Source organism: Hermetia illucens, chromosome 4 (genome assembly GCF_905115235.1).
Source record: "Hermetia illucens chromosome 4, iHerIll2.2.curated.20191125, whole genome shotgun sequence".
Lineage (NCBI taxonomy): Eukaryota > Metazoa > Arthropoda > Insecta > Diptera > Stratiomyidae > Hermetia > Hermetia illucens.
The window spans coordinates 104206129-104215667 of record NC_051852.1 but is presented as its reverse complement, the minus strand read 5'-3'; the positions used below and the strand labels follow the sequence as shown (position 1 = coordinate 104215667).

General features: G+C 48.9%; 2 protein-coding genes across 2 annotated transcripts; one reads left to right on the top strand and one right to left on the bottom strand.

Moving 5' to 3' along the window:
- The first annotated feature begins 7323 nt into the window (after positions 1-7323).
- LOC119653549 (LYR motif-containing protein 2) lies at positions 7324-7854 on the top strand. The gene is made up of 2 exons (XM_038058237.1): positions 7324-7484; positions 7539-7854. The coding sequence occupies exons 1-2, from the start codon at positions 7446-7448 to the stop codon at positions 7779-7781; spliced, it is 282 nt and encodes a 93-aa protein (XP_037914165.1). The 5' UTR covers positions 7324-7445; the 3' UTR covers positions 7782-7854.
- LOC119653546 (membrane-bound transcription factor site-2 protease) lies at positions 7782-9531 on the bottom strand. Its single transcript, XM_038058232.1, has 2 exons — positions 9301-9531; positions 7782-9243 (listed from the first exon to the last, which is right to left on the bottom strand). Exons 1-2 carry the CDS (start codon positions 9373-9375, stop codon positions 7831-7833), a joined length of 1488 nt encoding a protein of 495 aa, XP_037914160.1. The 5' UTR covers positions 9376-9531; the 3' UTR covers positions 7782-7830.
- Positions 9532-9539: the final 8 nt, after the last annotated feature.

The following is a 9539-nucleotide window of genomic DNA, read 5'->3' as shown; positions in this document are numbered from 1 at the left end:
CTGCGTTCTGGGTGGCCGCCGCCAAGACCCCCCGCGGACCTAGTTTTTTGCGGTAGGAGAGAATCTACACGGTAGCGTACATCTTGTCGCTTTATCCCCGAATCTGCGGTGGTACCAGCAAATCCCTTGGTCCGTGGACTGTCTTGACGACCTGCTACCTGATCGCCCTTTTCGGGTGGCAGACCGTGAGCGTGCTCGCGATCTGACGCCCGAACGCTGAGCGTCCAACGTCGCCCGCATCTCGGCCATACTGGCTGTTAAAGCAGCAATCTCGCGCCTCAATTCACCCACCTCATCCGACGGTGGTTGAACGGCCGCCAAGGTTGGGCGTACGTACACCTCCTGGACCTGGTCGGCCGTCGCTGCTAGTTCCTCCAAGGAACCGGAGACGCAAGCGAGGATCGCCTGGGTGCCCTCCGGGAGCCGACGCAGCCAGAGCGACTTGATCAGGTCATCGCCGATCTTGCTCCCACCCAATTGCCTCATTTCACGAAGCAATTGGCTGGGAGTTCGATCACCCAACGTTAAACCCGCCAGCAAGTGGTCTAATTTTGCCGACTCGCTTGCCGACAGGCGCCTGATCAACTCGCTCTTGAGCTGCACGTACGATGTCGACTTCACCACGTCGGACACCAGAAGTATGGACTCTTCGTCCAGGCCGACCACCGCGTAGTTGAAGCGGGTCGCGTCCGATGTGATGCCGGACATTTGGAATTGTGCTTCCAAATGCACGAACCACAGCTCGGGGTTCCGCCGCCAAAACGGAGGAACGCGTACGGCGAGGGCGGTCACTTGCGGGTCCGATGGGCCTGCCGCGTCCTTATTGTCAAAAGACATTTTTCTTACAGAGAAGTACGAGATTGAGATGTAAACGCGGTGAGTTTATACTGAAACGCGTTGAACTTTACACCGACACGGCAGGCCGCACCCACAAATGCACGCACGAAACGAGAAAAAAAAAATGATGAGCGAAGCGGACGCTCTCCAGCGCAGACCGAAAACACCACCAATGGAAATGGTGAACTCGCGATGCTAAACACCTCTTCGCCGTCTCTTGCAGCGATTTCAATCTTTTATTACTATTTTTTTTAAAACTTCTAATGTATTGAACAATAATAAATTACAATAATGCTTCGCTGCTGCGGCCTCTTTGGTGAAGACGGCGTTGATGTGAAGGCGGCGGCGGTGGTGGCGGCTTCTGCTGCAGCGATGGTGGCGGGGTCTTCGGTGTCTGCCTGATAGCGGTGATGCTGGTGTCGGTCAGCTGCGCTGATCTTGACGGCGAGGGCTGCAGTGACGGCGGCGGCTTTGACCTCTGCGGCGATGGTGGAGACGATTCCGGCGGCGGAAGTGGCTGCGGCAATGATGGTGGCTGGGGCTGCGTTGATGGCGTCTGTAGCGACAGCGGTGGCAGCTGCTGCGTCTGTGGCAGCACCGGTGACAGCTGCTGCGTCTGTGATGGCAGCGGTGGTGGTTGCGGCGACTGTGGACGGCAGCGGTGGCGGCGACGGGGACAGCCGTTTGCTGCTGTTGTTGATCGTTGTGACAATGATGACTAGTCCGGTGCGTGAAAGGTGTTGTGCAGGAGGGCGTGCGTACGGGAAGTCGCGTGAAAATCTACTTCTGGAGAGGGTCCGACGTGTGTCGCGCAGTACACTGTGTAGAGAAGGTTTTCTCGCGTTTTTTCTTGCCTCTGCTCCGACTCGGGATGTGGAGATGCGACACGTTTTCGTGATGTTTACAACGGCACTCCACACTCAACTGTAGATGCGAACGCGTGAAAATCACTTGCCGTACGGTCTACTGATGTTTTTGATAGATTTCTCGGTGTTTGGAAGTTCTATTTCTGCCGTGTTGCTCGGACGAATTTTGTCGTCAATAGAGCTTCACCAATGGCGGCGATGGCGGATAATTTGTCGTTTTTTAAATATCGGGGTCACCAATTAAGTATTTAACATTACTTATATTTATTATAATATTTAAGTTAACATTTATTATTAAATTAGTTATACATGTTATTTGACCTAATCTTAGTCGGCGGACTCAACTTCCGTTTTCCTATTTTTAATTCAAAGGACTTCAGTATTTATTCATATATTCGAACTTAATATTACAAATCAGAGACATTTACGAAAAACATAATTACTGCATTAGATTCATTTTTTGTGTGTCTACTACGTTTTAGACAACAACTCATGGCACACTTTTCTGCGTTCTTCCACTCCCGTGGCGTGCTACGCAAAGTGGATAGATCCGCGCCATCTATTCGCTCGCACTCGCAACATTCGAAATAAATTTCGAATGCTGCGAATCCTGCCGCGCCACACAGGTGTCCGTTTTTCATGATGTGTCATTTCCCGGAGAAGTGCTCCTCCACTTGCATCCTTTTAACTTGAAAATGTTGCGGCTAGAATATGCCGATGTTGCCTTCTATATGCAGAAAAAGAATATTTGGATTTTTTTTAGTTAAAAATTTTAAATATTTTTACAACTTTTACTGCCTTTTACTGCCTTATAATTGGTGGTAGGCTGACTGGTAATGAACGTAATCAGATCAGCCACATCACGGTTAGTCGTTGATTTAGGAGTTGTATCGTGAATGTAAGTATAAATTTGATGCAAACCTCGGTCTGAAAAGGACCATAATCTCGAAACGCAGGTGCGGCGGAACGGAGTTCGACTGAAAGCAGTCGTCGATCGCGGAACATATTTTTTTTTTCAATTTTTCATTCGATTTGGCATTGAGATAAAAAACAGGCTGGATTATTAACGTAAATTTTACCTGTGAATGTAACAGGAATTATTTTTATGATAATGTGTTGTCTAATTTAACAAAAGAATTTAAATAAAAATACTAAAATAATAAAAAATACTGCATAAATTCCATGAAGGAAGGATACCAGGACGGAAGGAAAATCGCCAATATTGTTACTCGGCATTCTGAATGCAGGAAGGATGAAGGAAATTTATCAGAAGTGTTTACTGAAGACGATCAAAGGGCAGTAGTCAGGAGTTTGGGCTATGGACACACGTCAGCAACTTGCAAGGGACCGGACAGGAGGATAGCATGCCGGGGATGCGGCCAGGTAGGTCCTCAAGCGAAGACCTGCAATGAAAGCGAAAGTTGCGTTCTCTGCAGGGGTTGTGGCGTGTCTGGTGAGAGCACCGTCCAGACTGCCGGCTCGGGACGGTGTCCAATCTTCAGGGTGGAAATGGAAAGGGCTAGGCCGTGAATGGCATGATCCGCATTTTACAAATTAACATGCACCGGAGTGCAACCGCTTTTACCTAACGTCGAATGAGACGATGCCGGACTTTCGGCCGAAGGAAGGAAGCATTCCTGACATTATTTTTGCGTTGGAATCTCTGGCATCATCGGTGGAGGGGTGGCAAGTCCTACAAGACTTCTTGGCAAATGATCACCAGTCGATCGCGTTCAAAGTGGTTGACGCTACTTGTCGGCGAGCACCAACCCGAAGCTCCCCTTGCCTGCGGAATGTGGCGAGGGAACATCTGGAAGTTCGTCGAAGCTCTTGGAGCAGGCAGAGCCGCGCCGGAGGACGCTCCGGGGGTGGTAGCGTCGCAGCTTACACCGTTGAAAATTCAGTGATGAACCTGATAACGACGGCGTGTGAGGCTTCTATGCCCCGGAGGTACCCCAGTCGCGAGAAGCCTTCTATGCACTGGTGGACGGCAGAAATTGCCGTCATAAGTGTCATCAGCTCTGCCGTTTGGCACAACGTTACACGCCAACGAGGAGGCATGTGGTCACCTATAAATAAAAGCAAAGCTTGCGGCTGGCAGAACATTGTCAACGAGGTGACTTGGCTATAAGCTTGCCATCCGGAAAATCGGGGCTCTGCGGAAACCTTGCATACTAACCATACTACCTACCGACCAGATGGACCGCATTGCGCGGGCATTTTTCCCCAGACATCTTGTGCGGGTTGATGCCAATAGCGCGGCAAAAGTCGAGGATTGCCCCCTTCTCACAATGAGAGAGCTCGAGGAAACAGTTCACACTGTGAAAAACAAGAAGCCGCCAGGTCCTGATGGCATTCCGTCGGAAGTTTATTAACTGGTGTTCCGTCAATGGCCAGGCTTGCTGCTTGAGGCGTTCAGTCGATAGTACTCCTCATAACGCTTGATGTCAGAAATGCCATCAATTCCGTAAGATGAACAGATATGCTACGCACATTAGATAACTCATTCCACGCGTCAAGCTATCTCTTGCACTATAAGACGCTAGAGGGCCAGAGGAGGATGGAAATCAAGTCGGGAGTAGCACCTCCTAGGGCCGGACCTCTGGAGGGCTACCTGCGATAGTCTGCTGAGATGCGCGAAGCAGACTTTGCATATTGATGCGACGGGTAAGCGGATGGATGACTGCTTACGTTTTCAGCCTTACACTGGGAAAAATCGAAATAGTCATCTTGACCAGAAAGAGAATCGCGACCCTGCGTCCCATGTCGATCGGCGAATTGACTTTAGAGTCAAAACCAGCGGCTAAATATCTTGGTTTAATGCTTGACTCGAAGATGAGCTTCTTCGAACAAATCCAAGCAGCAGCAGACAGGGCTGTAACTAGAGTCTTGGCCTTGAGTCGGCTAATGGCGAATGCTGGGGGCCCTATATCTAGTACAAGACGTCTCCTTATGGGGGCAACGCAGTCAGTTCTGCTCTATGGCGCGGAGGTATGGGCTGATGACCTTGTCAAAGAGACGCATCGAAAGCCCCTTGCTCAAGAGCAGAGACGGGGAGCTTTGCGAGTGGCGTCTGCTTATCGCACTGTCTGCGAACCGGCCGTGATGGTGATCGAGGGAGTGATCCCCGTTGCTCTCCTTTCCAAGGAGCGTAAAGCTGTCTACCGTCGCAAGGGCGAAAACTTAAAGGAGGTGGTTGCTCGTGAAGAACGTCAACGCACCCTTACCGAGTGCCAACTCTTTTGGAAAATTGAGCCAGGGGCAGATGGACTGGACGGCTCATCGACAATTTAGACCCTTGGCTGAACCAAACGCATGGTGAGATTTATTAATTCGTTACTCAACTTCTAAGTGGTCATGGAGGTTTTAAGTCTTGGCTGCACAGGATTGGGAAGGCGCGATCTCCTGATTGTGTGTTTTTCAATGGATTGGTGGACGACACTGAGCACACCTTTTTCTCTTGCGAGAGGTGAGACGCCTTTCGTGAGCAGCTTTATGTAGACACAAGGGTGCTCTCTGCAGTCAGCATTGTCAGAGAGATGCTGAAGAGCGCTGGCAACTGGAGTCGTGTTGGGAATTATGTTCGGGCTCTTCTTATTGCGAAGAAGATTGAACTCGACCGGCGGAGGGACCGGATGGCAAAGGGTTCCCTCAACTAACAACTCTTTTCGTCCCCTCTCCTTCCGTTGGTGAAAGAGATTGCCTGATTTGAAGGCTCACAAAGCCGGGAGACCGGGAGGGCTAGCCCGAAGTAATGTGTCAAACGGTTCCAGGCTAGTTCTCTGATAACAGGGAGGTGTTTAGTTTGTAGTCTGACACCGTACTGTTGCGGGAGTCCAACACTCTGTGCATGAAAGCATTTACCTACCCTACTCCCCAAAAAAGGATAGTATAGGTCCCAGAACAAAGGTGTGAATTGGTTTACACGAACCTGGAAAACACCTGCTCAACCAACACCAACTGTTACCAAATCATATTTCTACCTGTACGAATGGATACAGGACAGGACAGAACATTTCTGTTGCGTTAATGACAAGAACGGTACTTTGATTACTTACCGCCGAGTCACGACGGATAGATGGCGGGAATATTTCGAGCAGATTTCAATTAAAGAATTTGTTCATCCCCGACTTCCACAATCATTGCCGACATTTGGAGCAGTTCCACCCATTAGCGCAACTGGTGCTCCGAGGTGGCAGGGAGGAAGACGGGGCGGCAACCCTGTCGGCTGAACCAAAGCCAAGTGGCCGAGGGGAACCTCCATAGTGGCGGCAGTGGGAGACGCTGTATCGCACTTGCTTGCCGGCTGTGATGCAGTAGGCGAATGCTCCAATGGCCTAATTAGGGCGATCAGACCCGCGTCTGCAAGGCGACTTATCTGAAGTGGCAATAGTCACGAAACCTTACCAGGGGTATACTGGTACCATAGGAACCGGGATAGCCCCTGAATTCACACACGCGGTTACTCATGGAGATATACCGTGAGAAGCATCGTCCTCTTTATATTGCATTTCTGGATCTAGAGAAAGCGTTTGACCGTGTGCCACACGAACTCATCTGATATGCTTTACGACAACACTTAGTGCCAGACGAACTCGTGCGCTGGGTTCAATTGCTCTACTACGATCCGAGAGGTGAAGTTTGAAGTGTGGCGGGTGTATCAAAACCGCTTCGTGTTTCTTTTGGTGTTCATCAAGGAGTGCCCTCTCACCACTCCTCTTTGTTTTTGTTATGGACACTGCCACACGGAACATCCAACGCCTAGCGCCCTACACACTGTTTTATGCAGGTGATGTTTTCCTAGCATCACATAGCAAAAATGATCTCGAGCAACTTGTCCAAAAATGGAAGTTTTATCTGTGGAGCCAAATCCAACACCAAGTATGACATCCAATATATCCTATGGTATGTATTCCGCAGGCAAATGCCCCGGAGAGAGCGAATTGCTGCCTGCTGGTTGCTATACGCGCACAGATCGGTATTTATCAAAAAGATTGGGACAATAAGTTGTTGTCAATCAACTGTGCTCTTCTTTCAGCGGAATAGAAATTTCACTGGAAAAAAGGGATAATAGTATAATCTTCTCCTCAAGCGCAGTTTTTATACATAATTTTTACCCCGGTCCGCAACTGTTCAATCTAAACTGCGGTATCGAATCATATATTTGAGGTGAAGAGTGCGGTGCCACGGATCGAGTAAATGGCATGTGATATTTTGTCAACGATATGAAAGGTATTGAAGTATTCAAAAGGTTCCCCTCCGACATTCCTGAGCTGAGCTAGCACAAAGGCGTTTAAGCGCGTATCAACAGGACACTTTAGGGGAGCTACAGTATTTGTGGGCGGACTTCCACGGTCAATTTCGTCAAATCTTTTGGTTTTTGGGACAGTTTGGTTCGTTTACTATTTCGATGCAGTTCTGTATAATAAATGTGTTAAAATGCAAGGTGTATAATGTTTGCCTTAAAAAAACGGAACAGAAACACAGAAGTATCATAAATGTTCGAAAGTAGGACTTTATGTACTTTCAAAATAATATACTGACCGTCTGACTGCCATGTAACGACTTTCGTTTTGCTTAGATACTAGTTTTCACTCAAAAAGAAAAAAAAACACTCAATTCATTTGTGTTGGGAAGCACGCTTAATACGAGTCATATGGTTTTGACACCTGCCGGTGTATAAGTGGATTGGATTCTGCGGATAGAGGGTGGTATTCCCTGACTTTGGGGACTCTTAGTGCAATGAGCCGAATCCCAAAGCAAGCATTATCTCTAAAGCAGGTATGATGACTAAATGTTTTTATGAATGAGTGTTAATCAAAAGATCCATTACAGTTTATGCTCAGGCAAGAGGTTCTGAAGCTTTACCGTGAGATCTTCCGATGTATCCGGCAGGTGCCGGACGCCGCAACCAGAGCAGAGTTAAAGTCATGGGCCCGCCACGACTTCCGGGCTAATCAGCACCAATCAGACGAGTCTGCCATCAAAATACTTATAGGACACGGACGGAAATCCCTTACGGAGTTACGGAATAGTCTAGCTTTAAGCGGATCAGGAAGCGCAGGGAATAAAAAATGATTGTTAGAAAGTTTTCCATTTTCTATTTCTCTACCAAATAACCTTAGAACTACATAAATCGTGTGACTAAAGACGACCATAAAACTTTGATTATAGAGCTTAAGAATAAGAGAGTTCCCAAACAGGACACTGCCAGCAACACAAGCTCGCGGCGCGCCCGCTCGGTAATCTTGTTTGCGAGGATACTATTAATGATTGTGCTCGAAATGTGGTGGCCATCCAGGCTGAAGCTGGGGATGGCATTTATCACGGCTAGGCCAAGGGAGAACACCACGTTGTACTTGAGGAACAAAGAAAGCGAGTCGGCAAATTCCGGGGTCAAGAACGACGTCTTGGGCACGAACTCCGACAGTTTGATCGTCCGGTACAGGTCCGACGGGTGCCCGATGTATATAACTCGCTCGCGATCCTTGCGCGCTATCGTCAAGAGAGTTGTCGAATTGTTTATGACGGGGCGAATGCAGAATCCTTCGTCGCAAGTCGTCGTGCAGAGGCTGGTGGCCTCCTCCACCGTTTTGCGAATGTCCAGGCACATATGTTGCGGGATCTCCAGAGGATCGTCGTTGCTGATGTCGTTGATATATTCGAAACAAAGAACTTTGGTATTGCTAGGATCACAACATTGAACTAGGCCGTCGTCAATATGCGCGGTTAGGCCGGTTTCGTCGTTCAATCGGATGAACTCTGAAGAGACGCAGAAGGCCGGCTTCGAGTGCAGCGTCTTCACCAAGCATGAGTACCATGTGTCCAGGTTCCGCACTTTGCACTCATTAATGGACTGGATGACGTCATGCCAGTATAGTCCTCGGTCCCCTCGTAGATGAGAGTTCGGTGAAATGTGCGTAATGACCACTGCAGAGTTAGTTTGGTAGAAAGGGGTTAAGGCCGGCCCGAGACCGATGAAAATTACATAGAAAACTGCAGCCAGAACTACATTGTGCCAAATGCCAGCACAGAGCACTCTAAGCTTCCGCAGCGGCTTCAAAGCATTGAGGTGTTCCGTGCTCAGTTCTGTGTAGGCGACAGGGAAACAGAATAGAACGTAAATCCCGAAGCCGGTGACCGGCACGTCCTCCATCACCGCGGCTATCGCGTGCCCCAATTCGTGAACGACACTACAGATGAGCAGAGCTGTTATGTAGTAGCCAATCTCGCTGAGCGGCAAATTCACCCCCGGCAGGAGCAGCTCCATTTGCACCTCAAACTTCTTGGAAGTGACGTCACTTCCTCCGCCGCTCGATGTTCCGAAAAGGGATGCAGAGAGAATTAGTATTCCAAGGGCCATGAGTACGATAGAAGTGATCACGCCGAGGTTGAAGGCGTGGATAAAGATTTTGGAGCATGATGAGCCCCATTTGAAAATTGTGCGGTTGAATGCCGTCGTGTGCCAGCGCAGCCTCATGAACTGCACGGTCAGCCCAGTGTTGCGCAGGAATGCATCGTACGGGTAGTGCATGCAACTCTGAAAGGGAACCTTTGGTAAGGGCGATGGGTGGGTAACAATCGACACGGACATTACCTTAAAGAAGCAGTCGAAGAAGAACACGGTGCCGTATATGACACCAATGACCGCAATCAACGTCAAGGGTTCCATTGCCGATTTCTGCTGCCCTGCTACGCATCTGCTAGTCACTGAAAAGCCATTGGGAACCTCCCAGCCAAAAGTAGCTCGTGCACAATAAAAAAACAACGACACGACACAAATATAAAGACTAATCTTCCCGGATGAAAAATAATTGATTTGACACCCAAACAAAC

Bases quoted from the DNA above. Each gene is read 5' to 3' on its own strand.
- LOC119653546 (XM_038058232.1), bottom strand. From the start codon at position 9,375: ATGGAACCCTTGACGTTGATTGCGGTCATTGGTGTCATATACGGCACC. The intron at 9,244-9,300 runs GTAATGTCCGTG...GTTCCCTTTCAG, and splicing joins TCTTCGACTGCTTCTTTAAG to AGTTGCATGCACTACCCGTA.
- LOC119653549 (XM_038058237.1), top strand. From the start codon at position 7,446: ATGAGCCGAATCCCAAAGCAAGCATTATCTCTAAAGCAG. The intron at 7,485-7,538 runs GTATGATGACTA...GATCCATTACAG, and splicing joins AAGCATTATCTCTAAAGCAG to TTTATGCTCAGGCAAGAGGT.